This window comes from Erpetoichthys calabaricus, chromosome 5 (genome assembly GCF_900747795.2).
Source record: "Erpetoichthys calabaricus chromosome 5, fErpCal1.3, whole genome shotgun sequence".
NCBI classification, from domain to species: Eukaryota; Metazoa; Chordata; class Cladistia; order Polypteriformes; family Polypteridae; genus Erpetoichthys; species Erpetoichthys calabaricus.
Genome location: NC_041398.2, coordinates 111,999,286 through 112,023,679, shown reverse-complemented (window position 1 = coordinate 112,023,679; position 24,394 = coordinate 111,999,286). Strand labels below are relative to the sequence as shown.

The 24,394-nt window shown below is 37.4% G+C and overlaps 1 protein-coding gene across 10 annotated transcripts in view; it reads right to left on the bottom strand.

Moving 5' to 3' along the window:
- apbb2b (amyloid beta (A4) precursor protein-binding, family B, member 2b) overlaps positions 1-24,394 on the bottom strand; it is a 342,228-nt gene that overhangs the window by 206,790 nt on the left and 111,044 nt on the right. For 8 of the 10 annotated variants that reach the window (XM_051928058.1, XM_028801948.2, XM_028801950.2 and 5 more), the window contains 2 exons: positions 7,390-7,468; positions 5,244-6,071 (listed from right to left, as the gene is read on the bottom strand). In XM_051928058.1, the coding sequence (XP_051784018.1) occupies positions 5,244-6,071; positions 7,390-7,408 (847 nt within the window). In that variant the 5' untranslated portion in view covers positions 7,409-7,468. Of the gene's footprint in view, positions 1-5,243; positions 6,072-7,389; positions 7,469-16,224; positions 16,337-24,394 lie in introns of all 10 variants that reach the window. The other 2 variants (XM_051928061.1, XM_051928062.1) reach the window with 1 other exon arrangement.

Below are 24,394 nucleotides of genomic sequence, written 5' to 3'. Positions count from 1 at the left end.
AGACAGCAAACCTTTCACTCCTGACCTTTGAATGAAGATTACAAAATGACATTATGCTTTAAAATTATTTTGCTATAGCCAGTGTGAATAACATTCAGCCACAAACATAATCATATACAATAACATACATAAATACAGACAATTCAAAACAAATCACATCCTGGCAGCTGATGTAGTACAAGCCTGCACTGGATAAGGTGACTTTAGACCTGATAATATGTTAATCAGTCTTAGCTTTTCATAACAGCATTGCTTTTTGAAATAAGCACACAAAAATTGATTTCAATCCAAGAAGTTAACAAAATAGGATATTAAAACTATCAGAAAGGATATTAAAACTTTGACAGAAAGGTCTCAAAAATATATTATTTTTATTATAACAGTAGTTACACACTAAATGCTTTTTACTTCTTTAAAATAATACTTTTCAGTTAGTTAAAAAAAAATGTCTACTGCATTCTAGATGTAATCAGATGGCTACAAGTCTTCTGACCATTAACATTTACCTGTAACTGTCAATAACGTCTGCACACCACTGCTTGGTTAACCAACAAAACACCATTTGAAAGTAGGACTTAGTGTATCTGTCTTTTTTATTTAATCCAGGGTTTACCACTGCTACAATTATTCAGGCAGTATGTTGCCACTAGTTGGCCAAATAGTCATGTCAACATGAAACCTCTATCCTAAAATATTATTCTCCTTAGAGTATTAAGTAATTGTTTTAAAGCAAAAAAGTAGAAAAATTGTCCTCAGTTGGTTAAGAATCATTCCTTAAATAAATATATCTTGTACACTTCCCGAGGGAAGTATGTATTTGTGTGCCTTAGTGTATTTGTCTGCCCTTGGGCAGACAAACTACTGTATATCTTCAAGCCACCTCAACTGGCTCCCCTCAATCTAGAGAAGTGATTGTTATACTCTGAGGCCTCTCTGTCTCCTCATCCAATCACAGACAGTGAGCCCAGCAACACAGTGTCAGAGCCTTATTTCTACCACAGCGTATTGTTATCTCATTCTCTTAAGAGCACATGACTCATAAGGATGGGGAAGTAAACTTACTGGTAAATCAACATCTATATCTGTGGAGATCAGTGTGTATAGGAATGGTTCACAGTTGAATACTGGGATGAGAATTAACACTTACAAATCTAAATTCATGGTCTACTCCCATAAAACAGCTGCATTTTTGTCTCATTCACTGCTGAGGATTGATTTCTACAACTCTCCAAAGAAAACTGAAGAAGTGTTAAAAAAAAAATAATTCACAAAATTTTTAAACCATGAATTAATCCTATTAAGGACTGGAGCAGAGATTGCAAATGGGCTGTCTCAAATCAGAATTGGATACAAACCTCCAACAAGAGGAATGCAAAAAAGAAAAGAATGCCAGAAATGTCAGAACATTACTGAACATTGCAAGCCTGTAATATTTGTTCTTAATAACACTGATGTCCTGGCTAAAGTTTCTTTCTTTTTGTAATTCTTTTTTTTTTTTGCCCAGACCTAAATTATTGTCAGTCTGACAGTTTTTCTGAGTTTTTAGAAGCCTGCTTCCCTTTTTGTGCTTTGCTGTGGGAAAAAACATAACAAATATAAATATGATTCCATTTTTTTCTCACTTTACCTTTGAGAAGAAAAAATTATAAATTTGTGTATATAAATATTTTAGTAACATGCAAAAGTCCTAAGCACTATTGATAATTCTGGATTAGTATGTCAATAAAAAAGAGCATATTTTAAAGTTTCAAACAATTTTGTTTGTGAAAAGTGAAGTACTGTGTACTTTTGTTAATAGTCAGTTAGTCATTATCCAACCTGCTATATTCTAACACAGGGTCATGGTATTCTGCTGGAGCCAATCCCAGCCAACACAGGGTGCAAGGCAGGAACAAATCCCAGGCAAGGCACACAAACACACCAAGCACACACTAGGTACAATCTAGGATCGCCAATGCACCTAACCTGCATGTCTTTGGACTGTGGGAGGAAACCAGAGATCCTGGAGGAAACCCACGCAGACACAGGGAGAACATGCAAACTCCATGTAGGGAGGACCCGGGAAGCAAACCCAGGTCTCCTTACTGTGAGGCAGCAGTGCTACCACTGTGCCACCATTCTGCCCCTTTTGTTAATAGTACATAGTATAATAATATATATTAATAACCATTATTATTAGTATTTTTTAGATGTATAAATATTACATCTATTTTCCATCTTTACTGATATATGAGTTTGATAACTTATCTGAGATCCATATTTTACACTTTTTGTGATATTATACTACTCACTCATGAAATATTCTGGGAATATTAGAATTTAATATCAGATTTTGTAAGAATATTTTTGTAAATTTTTTTCCTTCTTCTTCTCACATTTCTTTTTCTTCTTTTTTCCTTCTGGTATCTTGTTAATGAAACTAGGATTAAGTTACTAATTACTCTGTATTTTACTTTCAGCAGCTAATACTGTATTATTTTGTTTAGATATGTGTGTGTGTGTGTGTGTGTGTGTGTGTGTGTGTGTGTGTGTGTGTGTGTGTGTGTGTGTGTGACTGGTAACTGTAGCTCAGTTCTGTTCTAGTAGGACTGCACTATTATAAAAATGTGTTGGTATCACTCATTGTTGTTGGGGAGGGATGTTTTATGAGTTTTAGCCTCTGGGCATATTAGGGTTTTTAGCCTCGTTTAAGCAGGAAAAAATGGGGAGGAACTGTTACTCTGTAGCTTACAGATTGTTCTACCAATTGCAAGTCTTACCAATAACAATAGTGAAACTGATGGTAAAGATTCAAAAGGTCTCACTTTTTTATTTAATTTTTAAAAGATGTCCCTAGAAGGCAGAATCAGTACAATTCTGATTACTTAATATATTTTGCAAGCTGAATTATTAAATATATCACAATCTTAGAATGAAAAACTGCTCTCATGGTTCATCTGCTTAAGGATAGGCACAGTAATTTTGCAGGAGAGACTTTTAAAAGGCAAGAATCAAATTCAGCTGAAAAAAGACTGACTAGTTGCTTGACTATTTCATTTTAGCTATAATAATAAGATTAGAGGTGTAGGATTTTTAACTAACAAAACAGTCTGATTTGTAGCCACTGACATAGTGTCCATTTTTGTATATTTCGCCAACTGAACCATCGAATTGAAAGCAGATTGTGACTATATTCTTTATCTCCCTAGCGACTTAGAAACAGTGTTTCCAGATCAGAAATATAATTCTAAACATGTACTTTCTCAAATAATGTAAGAAATATCAATTGTTTTGATTAATTTTAATAAGTTATTCCTGTAGTTATCACAGTGCACTGTAGCACACTCTAGGAACAGGTTAGAGAAGAGAGTCATGTTCTGGGAGTCTTGTTACTTTTGTCTCCCAAGAGCTAAACCAGGGCTAAACACATTTTACAAACAATAGGACAGTGACTCAGCCCATCAAGCATGGCTAGCTAATAGTTATGTTTACCAAATATTCTATTTATGTGTTTTTATAAATCTGTCACAGTATTCAGCTTCAGTCTGGTTTGTTCTCTATTTCCACAACATTTTTTGCAAGGAAGAGAATACTGGTTTAATCTTAAATGTGGCTCCCCTCAAATTTCTTTAGTGTATTTACAGGTTTAAACATATCCTGAAAACATAAGAGGGCTTCCTCCCTTTTTAAGGTATTAGTGTAATAGTAAACAGTATTTGTAAAGGCTCCTGTCATTTCAGCATGTTTATGTCAACAAAAACTAGTTTCATAGAACAACTACTAAATTACCAACAAAGAGTGACAAATACATGAATGAATGTTAAGGACTATGTTAAGGATGTTAAGGAATGTTATAGTCAGAAAGTGGTAAGCAAGAGATTCAAACCCAGAATAACAAAATTAGGAAAACAAGATGTAAGGTTTTGAGTTTTAGCAATTATCCACATCTCAGTATTTTAACTGTTGTATTAATGATGTCAGACATCATGACGAACATTACCATCCCCCTCCAGCAAATAAAAGATGCATCTTAGCAAAGCAACCCATGAAATGACGGAGCCCATAAACAACAACAAAAAAATGGTGTTGTGGGATGGTAATAACATAAGAATAACAAAAGTAAGCTTTTTTCTTGAAGAAAATATTAATAAACCCCACCAAGAATACTTTACAGAACAATAAACTAATATTGCCACACACTGACTTCAGTAAAAACACTGCAAAATTAAGAAAAACATTTTCAAAGTGATCTTTTCATAGCAGACAATTTTGAAGTATCAGAGAAACAGGAGATAAAAGCCCTTTAGAGGATTCCAAATTTTAAATAAGAAAGAGGCATTGCAAAACAATCACACAAAGGAGAAGCCAAACATGAGACTTGAAAGAGTTAAAAATGAACTGAATTAAAAAGGAGAAAACAAAAATAAAATACATAAAACATTAAAGTCATGAGACAAAATATCTGCCTTATGCCTTTTTATGTTTTTAACACCTCAGCAATATGTAGATGATGCAATCTAACACAGAAAGCAGTAATTCTAAAGTTCTAAATACTGCTACTTTACCTTCCTCTTGGAAAATTAGTAGCTTAAAGCACCATTTAATGTGTTTGAAACAACCACCTAAACCAATCCAACATGAAAACATATTAACTCAACAATTATTGAAACAACTAAAAATCTAAATAAAAATCAAGTATTATCTATTACACATCACAGTATCTTTAAAAAGTAAACTGAAAAACTTGTAATAGCTTTTTATATTTTAAATTAAAAGGGGTGTGAAGGTTCTGTGGGCCAGATAGGCAAAGTAGCCCATAAGCATTTCACGTTGAGAAAACCACAAACAATGGTTTTATAATTTGACAACACTTAGAAAAACTTTATTCTATGACTGAAAAATGAAAATGTAAAATAATGAATCACACCAGAATAAAACACAGTTCTTAATTTGTTTGTGGGTTTCCTCTCTGTCATCTATTTCTTTGAAGAAAGTGCAAACGTGTATCCTAATAAATGTTTCAGTAAGACGGAACATTTGCAACTAACATTAAAAGTGTTCAAACCCCCACCCCCCCTAAATTTTTCTAGCTGACCAGAGTCCCACAACATCACAGAGTTAGTAAATCATTTGAATGTAATAAAAAACAAAATGGGACACATGAATTTGATTGGATCAAACTTCACAGAAACAATAGGGTGACTATAGCATACCCTACATTCCTGACACAACAAGTGACAAAATAAACTCAAACAGTACATTACCTGCTTCCTCTGGTGAGCTGGGAGAGGCACTGTCCTGGGACAGGGTTGTCCAGCTGGAGTCTTCATCACTGTGGGCCAAATTTTGGATTCGGTTGAGTGCACAGTCTGTTTTTGCTCCTGTTTTAGGATGATCCTTTTTAGTTTCTGGGCTGGAGGAAGCACAAGACATCTGGCTTTCTTCTGGACTAGATGGCCTATTCTGATTTTTACTGGGCAAGAAGTCACCATTCAGCAATACTTCTGATGCAGGAGGTTCCTTGATCTTGTTGGATAACTCTTCCACAAGTAAGGGTTCTTCCTCCCCAGCAGACCCATCACTGCTGCCATAGTAATTAAGGAAGCTCTTGGTTCTCCTAGGTTGAACTGATCCAGAAAAGGGAGGTTCCTGTGCTTTGGTCTCTTTGCCCTCTAGTTTCTCTGAGATTATGTTGCGACCACCACCTGTTGAAGATGTGGTAAGATTTTTGTTCATATCCTGCTCGGCTGCTTTGCGCAGCTGGTTTTCCCCATTTTTGGCTAGTTTAGGGTTTGCAGATGTGGAAGAGTTGGCAGTGGAAGAGGGTGAATTGCCACTCAATAAGGGTTGTGCTGATGGTTCACTCAAACCCATGGCACTCTGAATACTAGTCATGGCGTACTTCTTGCGACATTTAGGTGGTGTGTTGTTCTTGACCTCAGTATGCTTTACCTCAGTATTGAGCAGTTCATTGTGAGAGGAACGTAGGCTCAGAGAGTTGGGGGGTGTTGCATGGGCATTCCGATTCACCACATCTGTCGTGCTGCCATTTGAAGCCACATATACAGACATGATCTCCATGGAGGACTCAACTGGAAACAGAAATAGAGAAGCATTAAGTACTAGCATATAACAAAGAGAAAAAAGCTCAATCAGCTTTTAGAATCTATTAACAAATAGGAAACGTATAGTGTTTTTACAGAATGTTTCGTGCTATTAGCTTGATCTGTGCAAGCAATCCCAAGGTGAAAATATAGAAGAACACAAGTAAATAAAATCAAGGTGTGAAAGGTGGGTTGGCAAAGCAACCACTAAGCTCTAAGCAGGACATTTGAGAATTCTCTATGCAATATTTGTTTTTGGCACTGGCAGGGACTGGATGCAACACAGGCGTGTTGAACAAAAATCATATTAAGTACCTCAGTGTGGTGAAATTTTTTTTAAGTAATTGTGGAGGAATTGGTATGGAAGACTTCTATAAATTAAAATGTCAACAAGGACAAGAACAAAGATTGCAGTACCAGTAACGATAATCCTCACTACTAGAAGAACCACTAGAAGAATTTATTTTAGGTGAAATCCAGATGATGGAGCTAAAAATCCAAATCTAATACTTTCTTGTAGGCAACCTCATGAATATTAAATATTAGTATAATACATTTCGTAATGTTGAAGATCAAGCACAGTGGCCTAGCAGTTAGCACTGATGACTCAGATCCCCAAAGTCTCCAGCTCATATTCTGTCCCTGTGGCTGACTGCATGACATTGTGTAAGTCATTTTTTCTACAGAACTATGACTATTCCCACATCCCAAAGACCTGCAGATAATGGCTTGTCTGGCAGTGTGCAAAACTGTGCTCTACAATGGGCTGCTGTCCCATGTAAGGATGTTTTGTGCCTTGTACCCAGAGAAGGCCTCAGCTATGACTTCTCATGGAATGTACATTCTTAAACTATTCTACATGCTGCCAAGAAAGGCTCTGGCCCTCCATCAACCCTGAATTGGAGTAAGTTGATTTTGGAAATAAATATGATGTAACTGAGATAAACTTAAAATATCTACTGTTTTTGTGCTTTGGAACACTATTTGAAAATTATTCTTCACACTTGCTAGCACATGATTTTTGGGAACAAAACGGTACAAAGCCCTTATCTTCAGGATTTTAAAAGCAACAGTTTGAGTTGGAGTAACAAATAATATGGCTATTACTGTACATCTTAGAAGATTTTATTGTTCTGTTGTGTCATTATCACACAGATTAAGACATAATATTCCCTAAATGTTAATTTTTTCCTTCTTTTAAATATACTAGTTTCGAACAGTAAAAACAATAATTGTTGAATACACATTTTCAGAGACACAAGTGAGAAAGCAATCTTTCATTGAAATAGGTGAAATGTAATCTAACCTGGAAGCAGTTCAGACATGAATCACGGGGGGGGGACTTCAACAATGGAGATATCTGGATATAGATTACAATCTGATATCTGAAAAGAGGGATTATTTAAAGCAATTAAACAAAAAAACTGTACAAAAACATAAAAGAAATAAATTCATACTGTACATACAAAATCTTCTGAGAACCATACTGCCACAAACAAAGCACAAGACATGTACTAATATTTGAAACATTCACATTTTTTGTTTAAATGCCTTAAGCAAAATTTCATACATATAAACCAAAGCCTTTTACTTAAATGCAATAAAAGAAAATGTTAAAAATATTTTTTTAATTTACATGGAAAAAATATGTAGAGCCAACTAATGGCATTTCTAATCCCCTGGTAATAAAAATTGATTTTTCGTCTCTGACTGCCTTGACTCAAAATGCTAAACAAAGCCCAGTTAATTTAGCAGCACTGCAGTGCAACATTTATTAAGGCCAATAGCACATTGAAGTATTTTTTGACTTACTTTACATGTCACATCAGTGTGATCAGAGATCCTACAGGTTATACTAGACAAGTACATGTAGGGGAAGGTCTGGGAAAGAACACAATTGGAAAACTTTGCAATCACAATGTTGATTTAACTAGCGACACACCATAATGAGTCTTAAAAATGTACACAAACATTGACAGAATGAAAGGTCTTTTACTCCCCTGGTTTGATGGCAAAGGCACAGTGACCCACATAGACTAGTATATGAGTGAGACAAGCAAATTGCCATGGAATGGGCTTCTAGCTTTGGAATTCACTTTAGCAATTAGTGAATCCTGACATATCTTATGATATTTGTAAAGTGCGCATTTCATTTGTAAATCTGTGACTCACAAACAGATGGCAAGAAGGCACTGAAGCTGGTGCTACTCTCTGCCAATTTCAAGGTCACTTGTTAAATTCCTGGCATGGTCCCTTTCTCGTGTAAACTTGCATAATCTCCCATTGTTCTGGTGAATTTTATCTGGGTATACTCTAGGTAATATTTCTGTTAGATTTATTACAGAGTTTAAAATGGCCAAGAATTTTAATGTAAGGTACCCTTAAATTGACTGGCAACTTGTTCAGCATTGGTTTCTATTTCACCAGTCATCTACAATTCTGTAGTAAAAAAAAATGGGTAAGTGAATGAAGGGGTTCCAGAAAATACACCCTTCTGAATATTAGAACTCAGCAAATATGACAGATATAACCTGACTGGTTTTTAGAACAGTGGCTCTTACTTTTAATCCCAAAGATTACTGTTCTTGTTTCTTCCAATTTCTTAATTAGATTAGTTTTAGTGGAACATGTCATTAATTATATTCCTGCTCTCCTTTTTTGCATTGGAAACTCCAGCTGGTGTACAATTTGAGAACAAATCTGCAATTTGTTTTCTCTGTTATTTATTTCAACAAAATGGGTTTGGGAATGCACACAGTACGGCATGTATACATTTATTGTCCCACATGCAAGCCTGGGGAGCATCTAACTCCCTAAATGAAGGGGATAAAAATGAAGTGGACCAATGAGAGGGTGAGATCAATAAGAAAGTTTTGCAGATGGATTAAAAAAAACACCTCTGTACTGTAAGTAATGGCAACAATAACTGACTTTAGTGTTTCAAAAGAACTAAATTGTACATTACAGCATTTTCTATGATTACCAGTACAGAAGCTGTACCAACTATTTAAAAGTTAACGTGTTTGATTGATACAAGAACTGGTTTCACATTAAAAAAACATTTGGAAAAAAAAAAATCAGACTTAACAATGGATTCATAGCACAGATATTAAAAATCTTTATATAACCTCCATATATTACAGTTATATGTGGAACCTCTAAACTGTGTTCACTTACATTTATTTCTTAGAAAATAATTTCCAGCAGCACTGAGTATGCTAACATTTTTTGTTATTTTTTTGTAAATTGTTGTTTGAAGGTATACTGTATATATCAATGTAAAGCACACATTAAAAAGTTATTGTTTGCTGACAATGTTCAAGGAGTTATTTTCCCAGAATTGTTCAAGGCATAAACAGTGGGCTGCAGACATTCACACAAATCACAAGCATACACATACTCTCCAAAGTATTTTTGGCTTCACTTACTGAAATATCTTGCTACCATGACAACTCCTCACCTCATGATATCCTTTTGGAAGGAGGTGTGGGGGCATGGGGGTTCACCGTTTAATGCAGTCCTTATGACATCCGGCTTTGGTTTCATTTCAAATTAAATTATATTACTGTATTATTCAAATCATGCCACTTTATTTACTAAGGAAGCTCATGTAATGTAAATGGTTTAAATCAAGCCATGAGTCAACACAAGTTTATTTTATTTTACTTTTATTTAGCAGACATGTGCTTCATTACTAGATCAGACTTTCTGTTAGCTTAAGTCCTTCCATTCATTTTTTGACTCACTTACTGAGATTAAAGGTTGCTAAAAAAACATGGAACCAAGACAATAAAGGCAGGAGCTAACACAGGACAGGATATGTAAGCTTAAAAGATTTCCAAATTATCGAAAATATCATTTATTCACTAATTCATATTAGTATGTGCCACTAGATGTTTGAAAGTGACGGTTAATAGTGTGCTCAATGCAGTGACATTTATTTTTATAAATAAAAACATATTTTCTTTATGAAATGGTGGCAGAGTGGTAAGCTACTGTATGTTACCTCTCCAGAGTGCAGGAAAACAATCACCTGCCATTAACCTTCTCTGTGGAGTTTGCACATTCCCTTCATGTCTATGTGGGGTTTATCACTATGTACTCCTACTGTCTTCCTATATCCAAAATATGTATTTGGTTGGTTAATTGGTGAAACTGAATTGGAAGCAGTGTTACTTTGTGTGTGTATGCGTATGCATAGTATGACCTGCTATAAACAGCCATCCAATATAGGTTTATTTCGTCCCTTGTGTCGAATGGCACCACGATAAATTTCTATATCTACATCTAGATTAAGTAAGTGTAAAAATATCATTTATGGTTCTATTTAATTAAAAAACACTTCTTTGCATGGAAAGTAATCTGAACCAGGCTACAGTTTATGTTACCAATCGTGAGAATACACAAAAATAAACTGTCTAAGTTCTCCCCCATCAATAATAAGGAAGAAACACTAAACATTCTTAAGGTGTTTGTCATTATTCAGTCAAGAAGGAAAAATACTAAACATCCATCCATCTCTCTATCATCTTTACCCACATGTCTATGGCAGAGTTGTGGGGCATCTAGAGCCTATCCCAGCAATCACTAGGAGCAAGGCAGGAACAACAGGGTGCCAGTCCATCATTATAGGATGAACACACACACACGCACAAACACACACACACAAGAAGCAATTTAGCAATGCCAACACACCTAACCTGTAAGTCTTTGGTCTGTGGGAGGAACCCAGAGCACCAAGATAAACCCTCATGGACATGAGGAGAACATGCAAAATCCACATATGGGGCACATGGAGTGCAAAATCTGGTCTTCTTGTTGCAAATCGGCAATGCTACCACTGTGTCACCATGCTGCCCAATATTTAATATTTGTAAATAATATTATTGAAACAATAGTGAGCATATTAACTAAATTATGACTACCAGGAACACCCAATTATTAACATATATAATAGCAAAATCTATCCTTGTGCAAGGCTAGCTCACATTTTGATTCTAGCCATTTTTTGTACAAGAAAGGACTGTCACTTAAACTTCATTCAAGGATGGTCTCCCATATCTGTAAAGCCACTAGGCTGGCATTAACTTTGGTAGCTTCTAGAGCAGGCATGTCAAACACGCGGCCCCCAGGCCACATGCGGCCCGCAACAGAAATCTGTGCTGCCTGCATGACAGATCCTAGTTAGCACTAAACTTGTACAAAATGATTACTATCATTTGTGATTGAATCATTCTGCATCTTCGGCGTTACTTATTAACTTTTCTTACTTCTGCCTTCTGACAAAAGCACGTTTTCCCATGGCATTACGGTACTGGAAACGTCATCTGCTAGTATAGCCACGAGCCTAGTCCAAAGTTAATGAGCCGCGATGTCGCAACTGAAGTGCTAGGCTGCAGCAGCCTGGCAGCAGGGGCGGCCTTAGGCATGTGCAAACTGTGCACCTGCACAGGGCCGCCACGCCAATATAAACTGAATATAAAACAGAAAGAGAAAATAACGACACAGCTGACGGCAATGCGGCCGAAAAACATTGTGTTTCTTGTTAATTAGTACGCTGTATTTACTAATGTCGCTCGAGTCAAAGCAATAAGCTATATGTAGTATTATAAAGTTCTGGCGTAATGAGAATATCATGGGCCGCCACTTGGTTTTCAAGTTATGGACACGCGCATATAAAAGTGTGTCATGAGCACGAGGCGGCTATGCAGTGTCCGCAACAGACGTGGCCATCCGCCGTGCATAAGATACCATATTGACATTGGCAGGCGAAGGTGCCACCGATTCTTTCTCTGCCCAAGCCCGCCATGAGCCTAGGGCCGCCCCTGGCAGGCTACACTACTGGCTGGGATGCTGAGACTGGCCACTGGGCAGAACTGAGCATCATGAGTAGTAATAGCTTGCATATTTTAACGTTTTTTTGCTCTAGTTTTATGTAATTTTGTGCTAGTATTGTAACGATCAGTTAGTGCAGACTACAGCTGAAGATCTAAAGTGGATGTGAGAAGTTGGTGAGTTGTTTATTAACAAATTTTTGTGATTTTGAATTTGTAAAATTAGTGTAGGTCAGGGGGCTTTTTGCATATCGGCTTATTTTACAATATAAACTTTGAAGTAAACTTAGTAAATTAAAATTTGATTTTTGGAGGATTTGTTTTCCAACTTGAATTACTGAGCAATGAATTCAACAACCGTTTTCGTGATTTCAGTTCACACGAACAGGACTTTGAGTTGTTTACATCACCATACTCTTACAACGTTGAGAATGCGGCTGAGAATATCCAAATGGAATTGATTGAACTGCAGTTAGATTCTATTCTGAAGGCAAAATACAATGAAGTTGGTGTGCCAGGCTTGTATGCTTACCTGCCACCCTCGTATATGCAGATCTGTAAGTTGGCAAAGAGAGTACTGTCAATGTTTGGAAGCACTTACCTTTATGAGCAATTGTTTTCGTTAATGAAACCTACCAAAACCCCACATCGCTCAAGACTTACCGTCGAGCACCTTTCAACCCTCATAAAAGTTGCAGCTGCACAAGATTTCAAGCCTGATATTGACGAACTGGTTACTAACAAGAGATGCCAAGTGTCGGGACAAAAGAAATAGATCTCACACCGTAAGACTCCTATATAAGCAATGAATATAATATAATGAATATAATATAATAATATAAGGACCTAGCTAAGAGGCTAAGACTCTAATTGTACGCTGTTGTACGGAGATTGTATGGAAATAAATTGCTTTTCTTTAAACTTTAAGTGTTACATTTTTTAAAGATTTCAGTATGTTACAGTGCGGCCCGCTGACACACGTATGTATGGCAGTCGAAGCAGCCCACCAATGGTAGTGAGTTTGACATGCCTGTTCTAGAGGCACTGAATCAATGGGCCAAGTCTTTTAAAGATGGAAACATCTAAAGCACCTTACAGGCTTCATGCTCCCTTATAGGTAGCAGGGTCCCAATAGTTCCGGCTGGGAACCATCAGCTGCAACCTGCTGGTCTGGAAGGTGCAATTAGCAGTTAAAAAAAAACAATAATTAATATGTCGCCATAATATACACATTAAATAGTTAAGCAGAAATATACAGTATTATCTGTTTAGTTTGAATTTATGTAGAAAAAATGACTTAGCATGTAAAGCAAAGTACCTTATTTAATGTTTCACTTTCTGTGACAAGGTTAAGAGCTCAAAAATATGGTAGGACCCCAGAAAAGAACTGGTGTTGTTCTGGATCGAGAGGAGTCAGCTGAAATGATCTGCATATATACTTAAGATAAGTATACAAGGCAGGGCCCACTGAGAGAAATCTAAAAGACTGGTAACATTTAAAAATATTCCAGATCTTGAACAGTTGCTAAGAATAATGGCACATCGCTGCTGCAGCCTCACTAGCAAAACTGGATATAAAATAAAGTAGAATCAAGTGATACAGACTAACAATGATGTTCTATTGAAATTAACATTAAACTTTACCAAAGATAAAAAATTACAGTCACCAGATTAAAAAAACGAAAAGGATCATGTTAATTTGCTTTCCTGATTTATGCTATCAGTGGCGTCCATCCAGTGTTTGTTAATACCTCGTGCCATTTACTGCCAGGAAAATATCTAGCCAGCATGACCCTGAAAATGACTGAATGAGTTTGATGATGGATAGACAGATGCTCCAATACCTTCTCTATATGGCCAAAAGTTTGTGTACACCTGAACATCATACCAATATGAGCTTGTTGGGCACCCCATAACTCCAAAACCATGAACATTAATATGGAATTCTCCCCTTCCACCTTTGCTCTTAAGGGAAGACATTCCACAAGATTTTGGAGTATGTCTATGTGAATTTATGCTTATTCAAAGAATATTTGTAAGGTCGGGTACTGATGTAAGATGAGAAGACCTGCTTCGCAATCAGCATTCCAATTCATCCCAAAGGTGTTCAACAGAGTTAAGGTCAGGGATTTGGAGTGTGGAGGGTGTGAAGTTCCTCCACACCAAATTCAAGAAACAGTCTCTTAGTGGACCTGGCTTTGTGCATTGGGACATGGTCATGCTAGAATAGAAAAGGGCCCTTCCCAAAATATTCCCACAACGTTGGAAGTGCACAGTTGTCTAAAATGTCTTTGTATGCTGCAGCATTAACAGTACCCTTCACTTAAACTAAGGGGTCTAGCCCAAACCCTGAAGAACAACTTCAGATCATTACCCCTCCTTTGCCAAACTTAGTTACCAAGCAGTCCAAACCTAGATTTGTCTATGAGACTGCCAAATAGTGAAGTGTTATTCATCACTCCAGAGGACACATTTCCTTTGCTCCTCAGTCATAAGGTAGCATACTTTACACCGTTCCAGCGGACTTGTGGCTTTGCACATTGTGATATTAAGTTTGTGAGCAGCTTCCTAGGCATAGAAACCCATTTCGTGAAGCTTCTGACACACAGTTCTTGTGCTGATGTTGCTTGTAGAAGCATTTTGGAACTCTGTTGTGAGTGATGCTGCACAGGATAGGTGATTTTTTATACACTACGTGCTTTAGCACTCAACAGCCTTGCTCTGTTAATTTACATAGTCTTCCACTTCATGGCTGAGCTGTGGCTGTTCCTAGAAGCTTCCACTTCACAATAGTAGTACTTACAGCTGACTGGGCAGACCTAACAGAGTAGAAATTTCATGTACTGATATGTGGCAGAAGTGTCATCCTATGACAGTACCACGTTTCAAGTCATCACCAAGCTCTTCAGTACAACCCTTTCTAAAGCCAGTGTTTGTCAATGAAGATTGCATGGTAATGTGCTTGACTTTATGCACCTGTTAACAATGGGAGCAGCTGAAACATCTGAACTCAAAAATTTGGAAGTGACCACATACAGTACTTTGAGTCATATAGTGCATTTATTTTTATAGCTATATCTCACCAAACTGCAGTATTAATGGCATCTACATAGTTTTCAAAAAATGTACATGACAATTTTATGATTACCTCATCTATGTATGGCAATTGCCTTGTGCCTACTGCTAATGCAATTCAGAAATGGACTAAATGGGTTTATAAATGGATGGATGGATGGATAAACTTAAATGTGACATGGTTAAGGCAAAAAGAAGTACTCAGAGAAAATCCATGAAGCAATGGGGATAACATGTTAAGAAACAGTCAACAGGCCCAGATCTGAATTCTAGACTTTAGAGCTATGAGACAATTTGTTATACACTGCTCCACTGCCTCTGCTTTTGAAAACAATTTATAAATTCAGATTTAGACATATTTTTAGTAAATATCAGTGCCTCAGAGTTAAATACTAAATCTGTTTTAGAAGTTCTGATAGTTTTGCTACGGTTAAAACAAATAAATTTTTTCTGTTCACTACACCTTGCTTCTACATGCAGTTGCCCACAAATTGATCATGAACATACTGTATTTTAGGCTGTATTTTAGCAAAAAGACTGGGAGTCAGTTTGTTGATGTCGTGTTCAACTACAGGATGACTGACAATCCAGATCAATCTCCCATTATCTCCTTATTCAAATTAAAATGATGTCCCGGATTTGTCCGATGATTGTTTTCAGTACATAAATGATAAATGAAGTCTCAAAAAGCGGTTCAGTTTCGTAATGTTTGTGGACTGGCTATTTAAAGGTTTCTCTTTGCTTTGTTGTTTAGAATAGTTCAGATTCTTTCAATCCAATTATGAAGCCCACTCCATTCCATTCATAATTACAGCACTTCTTTGCCAGTTTTATCAACATTAGGAATAATTTGAAACTCAGTTTTAGAGTGGTACCATTTTAACAAAGAACAAGTGTTTGCACACAGCAGGATTATTTTCTTCTCCCATCAACCTAATCTTATTATTTCATGTGTGAAAAAGGAAACTGACACACCAAAGGAACCTTGCATAGAAACAAAAAAGAACTAAGATGTTTAAAACATTCATGTAAGAAGAAGTCATATGGCCCTTTACTGCCCATGCTATAAGTTTACCTACCAGTTATAATGAAGTCAGCAGAGAAAATTAAGGAGTGGGGAAAACTGTAGTACTTTCAGAGTAAGTCCTCTACCTGAGTTTGACTAATTATTGCTGTGCTAAGTTGGTCATAAGTAACAAGTCCATTGTGTTCTTGAAAATAACTTGGCATACCAAGTGTAGAGATATTCTTCAATTTCCCTGTCTTGATTGTATTTTTGCACAGCTTCATCAAGTTCTCCTTTTTGCTGCATCAACAGTGGGTTTGCGACCAGCAAGAGCATCACTACAAGAAAAAGCAAACTGCTAGAGATTTTTTTAGGTGCCAGAGATTAGTTGGAATTGTAATGTTGACACCAAGGAGGGTGAAGTGAACAGATGAGCTTTCAAAACAGGCTAAACAGAAATCATGAGTGCTTAATCAGTAACCTGAAATTCTAATAAAACCAATAGTTTTTATTTCATTTTGTAAGAATTACTTTATTCGTACAGAAGGAGTCATACTACAACCATTGGTGCTTAAATAAGCTGATACCTACTATGTCAAAACGAATGCAGCAAGAAAGCATGTTTGGATGTGAAACGCAATTTGTAATATAGAAGGACATCATGACGGTGACAGTTAAAAGAAAGGAAACAATAATACAATTAATTTTAAAAAAATCAATTCCCCAGAAGTGCCATAATATATTCAACTCCCCAAAGACCAAAAAGGAATTACACTATGAAACCAAGCCTGAAGTGAAAGTAACAGTTAGTTCACACTTATGTTGACATCTTTTTCTATATTGTTCTTTCAGACAGGAAGCCCTCTTGTGCACACAATTGTACTCTGGGTCAGTTTAGATTTGGCAATCTGCCTGTACAACAGAGAAAAATGTTTGTGCACTTCTATGGAAGGTGGTAGCTCCAATTTCTAGATCATCATCATAAAAATCATTGTCGATCGAACATAGTAAACATGTCTACTTCACAAAGCTTAGCATTTATGTAAACTAATTCCTGTTTATCACCTTAACAAAATACAGCTACTGGTAATGCCTATGATTTTGGGTACACTGTACTGAACAATAACTAAATGTCAAAACTGGCTACAAGAACACAGAATTAATTTTTTAGACATTTTTTGAAAACTATACTCATTTTATCACCATGTCAGTCCATCCCTTTTTCAGTTTGTTTATCCATTTACACAATATCCCTGGATATCCAGGACCCATGCTCAGGAATCTAATGATAGGCACAATCCCGTTCTTTCTATTAAGAGCCAGAGCTTGTGACCATTGGTGAGAACAGGGGTGCAGATTAATGAAGCAAATTGAAAGATTTGTCTTAAGATTTATCTCCCACTCCACTGTCTGTTACTTCATCCTCAAAAATTCCACACCTATGTCAATTCTGTGGTCAATCTCATGATTACCTCCATGTACACCTGTGAACAAGATCCCGAGGTACTTGACTTCTTCCATGTGGGCAAGCTTCTCATCTTATACCTATAGAGAGTATGGCACATTTTTCTAGGACAAAAACACAACTTCAGCTTTCAAAGCAATATCTTTCATCCTAACCATGAACATAAGTCAGCTGAAAACTGCTCTAGATTGTGACGGAAACGTACAAGTAAGAGGGCAACATCTTCCTGTGGTGTTATGGGTCCACAGCTCTCTCATCAAAGGCCGTTTTTATTTAAATAAATAATCGCCGCGCTCGCGGCTTAGCGAGTGGGCGTGGTGGCTATAGCAAGCCGCAGGGCGATCTGCGGTGTGGGCGTTTTTCACCTAAGTGCACAGGTGAGAGACTGACCACATCCGTGATCGTTCCTGTGGTTAATAGGCTGCAGCTGCTATGTCATCCCCGCTTATAAAGAGAAGCGCGAGTCGGTTAGGGGGAGGTAAAAAAGAAAAGAAAGGGAAGAGAACGGGAGGTAGAGAGAAGACAGGAAGCAGGTGGAGAAAGCTGGTGTGAGGAAGGAGAGCGAGCGAGCAAGCAAGCAAGAGCAGGCTCGCCTATGAGAAAGCAGGCAGCTGAGAGGAGAGCCTACGAGAGGAGTGTTTGGCCAACACTCAGTGGGTTGAAGGAAGCGGTCGCTCCAGCTGAGCAACTAAGTACCGTTGCTAGGAGCGGGAGTCGAGGAGGTTTTGGGCAGGTGTAGCCCCAGCATGAGCGCCTTGGCCGCTGGGAAATATCCCAAGTCTCGGTCCGGTTGGGAGCCCGACGAAGCCAAGAAACGGAGGGCTACCGGACCTGTTTGAAGGGCAGCTGATCCTGCAGGTAGGCGACTCTCCTGTCGAGCAGACCAGATGGGCAGAGCAGGGGAGCCGCCATGAAAACAGAAGACACCGGGCTTTTTGATTTTAACATTCTGCATCCTGTACTATTTTACCTCGTTGGTTTTAGAAGAGTTTGTTTATTGATTTTAACCTCCACGTTTCATTATTTGGATTATTTATTTAATGAAGACATTTTGAACTGCACTGTTGCATTTTGATTTGTTCTTTTAATAAAAGCACTTTTGCACTTTAAACATCATCCCCTTTGCTCAACTGTTTATTGCCTCACTGTCCAGCTCATCGGTGACATTACCGACGGTGTTGGGTTCAAGGGCTCCCTAACAGGAGATGGGAGCATGTTGCAGAACCCGCATCGTCACACTTCCACCAACATCAGTAACACTTGCTTTTGCCGAGTCTTAATATTATGCCCATAGATATCATGAATCAGAGGGTAGGAGACAATATCCAACCATGGTAGAGTCCCATATCCATAGAAAACAGAGCTGACTTCATGCCACCTATGTAAACACAACTTTTTCTAATACAAGACAAGGATCAAAATGGATTTGCTCTGAAACCCTATGATATTATAGTAAAAATCACAAAAGAGTATGAACCATAATGTTTTTTCAAGTCCATAAACTTCAAACTGACAGGATTGGTAAGCTCTCTGAAACTTTTGAATATCTGTGCATAGACAAAAAAAAGTTCATCCATTCTTCTATGCCCAGGAAGGAATCCACAATATTCCCCCCCTTGCTCTGCAGCCTGCCAGAGTCTCCATATATTAATACACTGGCACAGGCCTTCTCAGGAAATAAAGGAACAATTAAACAAGAGACAATGAAGTAATAAACAACATTGAAAATAAGATATAATACAGATGGCAAAAATTTGTTTATATTTGTGTGACATTCAGAGTACAGTCAAACCATATCGAAATATCAGTATAAATGTAAACAGTGCATGTCTGGAGTTCACCAGACGAAAGTCTTTAAAATACATGGCTACACTTCAGACAGCAGCTGCAGTAGCTAACCTTTTCCATCCTTATAGTTAAAGTGATTTTTAAAACCACCCCTCTAAGCATATTTTGCTCATGAGGAAAGGCTTACTTTACTGCAGCCTCAGCATTTTTACAAATTAATTCCTTTCTGCACTTAAAACGTCCCTGTAACTGAAAAGAACACAATAATCTATTATTAACACACAGCAGACTTGTACTTGTTCTACAGCTCTTTTTCTGATGTTTTATAAATATATATATATATATATATATATATATATATGTATATATTTAGACAGACGGCGGGGGACCTTGCCTTGGCTGGAGGAGTGAACATATCACCAGCAGTACCTTCCCGAGACATGAAAGGGCAGCCCTCCTGGCTTACATTTGGAACCTCGGGACTGGAGCTTAGAAGCTCAACCCTGCAGGGCCCGTAGCCACCACCAGGGGGCGCCTGGACAATTCCGGAGCCGTGGTCTGCAGCACTTCCTTGACACCCGGAAGTGCTGTCAGAAGAGGAGCCGGATTCCCATGCAGCACTTCCGCCACACCCAGAAGTGCTGCTGCAATTTGATCAAAGAGCAACTGGACCACTTCCGGGTGCGGTATAAAAGAAGCCGCCTCACTCCACTCAGGAAGCTGGAGTCAGGTGGAAGAGGACGGAGCTTGCGAGATGAAGTGGAGGCGGCAGAAGAAAAGGACATGAAAAAGAGATAAGGACGGAGCATTTGTGGGGTTTGTGCACTGTGTACATTGTGGTGGTGCAAAACGTTAATAAATGTGTGTGTTTTGGGACATTCTGCGTCCGGGCTAAAGTTCACAATATATATATATATATATATATATATATATATATATATATATATATATATATATATATATATATATATATATACACACATATGTTAGTATTATTTGTTTTACTTAAGTTTAAAGGCTATGTAATAGAAAAAAGAACAGCAGCCTCCACTAGCCCCTAAACACTGCATTTACTTTATAGCAGGAACCTCTGCATCACTTCCTCACAGACTGGTGTACAGCCACTTTCTGTTGCCTTTTAATCTGTCTGGGCTTCTCCCAAGTCTGAGGTCACCTTGGATGCTCTTTTCTTAAAGAGTAAGTCCCACTCTCAAGGTCAGTCAAGGCCCTTGAAAAGTCCTGTTTGGCAATGTGCCTTTCGCAGGTCGAAAATAACTGATGTTATTTTAAACAATAAAATAACAGGTAGTGGTAGTTGTTAACCCAGACAGTGTGTTTTTATGTACAGATTCCAAAAATAGCTAGTTAATCATCCTTAAATGAAGGATGTAGGTAGGATGTTAAGTTTAAATGAAAAAGTTTTATTACCCTCAAAATAGTATGATCTTATGACAAATAAAAAAAACAATATTCGTGCAAAATTATCTCAGATCGCCTAGATGATAGAGATCTGCATTGTACTAACTTTTCAATTCCACTTCCGTCCATTCCATTCCTGCATGCTTCTAACCGCTTCTGCTGAGTTCCACTCCATCCCTGTTCTTTCAGACACACACACACACACACACACACACACCAGGTACCAGTACACCTTACATGCTACTTCCAACTGAAATCTGTTTCTCCATTAAAAGGCACATGAACTGGACACAATGAGTAAGTGAATTCTTAAAATTATACTTAAATAGCTGCAAACAGCAGTTACTGTCATGCAGCTAACCGTCATACAATAATCTGAAAACTCAATTAAAAAATAAAGATACTAGCATGTTACAGATAAGTGCACACTATCATTTCTTTTTTTCTGACTACTTGTGGTTTTAGAGTGAAGGAGTACTGAGGGTTTTTTTTTTTTTGCTATAAGAAATTTTCCCAGATGTTCATTGAAAAAAGTTGTTCTAACTTCTCTTTGTTCATTTCTCATTTTCATTGATGTTTCTTATAAAAATGTGATCCAAAAAAACTATTAAACTAAATATAACCAGGTAAATATAAAAATTTTGTTTTTGTGTAAGCCTAACGCTTACCGTTCTATCAAAGGAAACATGTTGATTTCTTATTGTGTGGCCAGTTTTGCTTTCTATCAAATAGAGCTGAGGGAACTTAACTGTGTACAAACATGGATTTAGTTACAAATAACATATAAACAGAATAAAGATTCATCATTCTAACATTAAGGAAGTCAATAATTTTAAAACATTTAGAATAAGGTAGAGTAAATTTAATCTGTATTCAGGTTGCAGATTCACTAAAATCTTCTAGCATAGTCTTATTAGAGCTGCTGATCAGTTGTTCATCTCGGCTGTTCATTTGCACAGAAATAAAACCATAAACTGTTACTGACCCTCTTCTAGGTGTCCTGATGTAGTACATGAGTACACGGTGACACTGCTAAACTCCTAAGCTACTACAGCAATTCTGCCCATAGAAAGTGACATAAGAAATATTAGGACCTTTGGACTTCCAACAGAAATGCAACATATCCAGAAAGAGAAAAGAAGCGAGCTGGCCTGAGTCATTACAAACACTGTTATGTCTTGGTATAGTATGACTGACCATGGAGTCCCCCGGAGGTTTATTTTCACTAGAAATACTGTTCAATTGAGACTTTGCTTACCTCTTCTTCATCAACACACCATATCTTATGTTTATTATGATCTAATTATTTGCTTATAGTTATTACTGGAATGCATTACGTTTTACTGTGTGTTTTAACATAATTTTTATATATGTGTGTGCATGTACAGTATATATGTTGCATTGGTTAATAATGTGTTGTCAGTGCATTTTATATAAATATATGTAAGCCCTATGAATCTATATGCAGTGAAGGGCAGTACAGTAATCCCTCCTCCATCGCGGGGGTTGCGTTCCAGTGCCACCCGCGATATAAGAAAATCCGCGAAGTAGAAACCATATGTTTATACGGTTATTTTTATATTGTCATGCTTGGGTCACAGATTTGCGCAGAAACACGGGGGGTTGTAGAGAGACAGGAACGTTATTCAAACACTGCAAACAAACATTTGTCTCTTTTTCAAAAGTTTAAACTGTGCTCCATGACAAGACAGAGATGACAGTTCCGTCTCACAATTAAAAGAATGCAAACATATCTTCCTTTTCAAAGGAGTCAGGAGCAGAGACTGTCATAAAGGCAGAGGAAAATCAATAGGGCTGTTTGGCTTTTAAGTATGCGAAGCACCGCGGCACAAAGCTGTTGAAGGCGGCAGCTCACACCCCCTCCGTCAAGAGCACAGAACGAGAGAGAGAGACAGAGAAAAACAAGCAAGCAAAAATCAATACGTGCCCTTCGAGCTTTTAAGTATGCGAAGCACGGTGCAGCATGTCATTTCAGGAAGCAGCTGCACAAAAGATAGCAACGTGAAGATAATCTTTCAGCATTTTTAGACTAGCGTCCGTATCGTCTAGGTGTGGGAACAGCCCCCCTGCTCAATCCCCCTACGTCAGGATCAGAGAAAGTCAGCGCAAGAGAAAGAGAAATGTAAGCTGGGTAGCTTCTCAGCCATCTGCCAATAGCGTCCCTTGTATGAAATCAACTGGGCAAACCAACTGAGGAAGCATGAACCAGAAATTAAAAGACCCATTGTCCGCAGAAACCCGCGAAGCAGCGAAAAATCCGCGATATATATTTAAATATGCTTACATATAAAATCCGCGATGGAGTGAAGCCGCGAAAGGCGAAGCGCGATATAGCGAGGGATTACTGTATTCAAAAACAAAATGAACTGAATTTCAAGGGTGGCCTGTAGAAAGAGTCCTGAATCTGGGATACTCCTGAAGAAATGTACTAGATTACTAGTTGAAATAAGCACTGCCCTCCCAAACTCTCTTTTAATGAAATTTTATAATAGATTTTGCTTACTGTCATTTGACTGCTGCATTAGATCATTAGCAGTGCTGACCACCTCCAGAGGTAGATTTCCTGTCTGTCTCCAACATGTGTTTGACCAAATGAATATACACAAAGGAGTGGACTTATTGAAAATAAGATGACTGGTACAGAAATAAAGCAATATTGATTAAAAGAAAGTCTGGAATAATGAGATGGAAACACGGAAAGTGCACAGACTTCCAACAGGTAGCAAAATGCAGTGATCCAAAAAGGTATAAAACAAAATAAAAATGAAAAAAGATTTTGTTTAACAAATTTCAAGTACAGAAAAAGGTGATAACAACAACCTAAGTTTGAGAATGTGTTCTAAATAGTAAACCTAGCATATATCCAAGTAAAAAAGACTCAAGTCAGACCATTTTAAAAAGCGGGAACACATTAGAACTGCACCCAATGCATCTAATTTAACAAGACATTTTCTGAACAGTATTACATAAAATCCCTTACCTAATGTAAATATAAAGTAAGCATACTTCTTAATTACTTGGCTCGGGATGAAAAAGAAAAAGTATTAACATCTGATACAGGCCTGCTTCAGTCAAAGACTAGCAAAATACCTATGCTTCGCAGCAGCGAAGTACTGCTTTAAAATTTTAAATAATAAACTAAGGGAAAATGTACCAATAATTATTTCTTAAGGATCTCTTTGTATACCATGTTATCAGTTCGCCCCTCTGGTTGTAATATGACCAAGCTGTGCGCTGACCTTACTCTTGAGCATGCAACGTATAGTTGGCCATGTGAAAAGCAATCTTGCCTCAAATCAATGCCAAACTTTTGTAGGGTCTGTCCCTGAGACTTATTAATTGTCATTGCGAAGCAGAGCCTTACTGGAAATTGTAGGCGTTTGAATTGAAATGGGAGATCAGAGGGTATAACGGGGATGCGAGGAACAAAAACTCTCTCCCGTGAGCCACCACCAGTAAAAATAGTTTCCTCAATTAGGTGTATGTGTATATATATATATATATATATATATATATATATATATATATATATATATATATATATATATATATATATATATATATATATATATATATATATATATATATATATGGTTTTGGCAGCCAAGCGCTTTTTTTCCAACCTAGAAGACCTCTCTTGAGATCCGTTTAATCGCCTCGTTGATTGCATGTCTTCCAATGTAGTTTCAATACCCATTTCCTG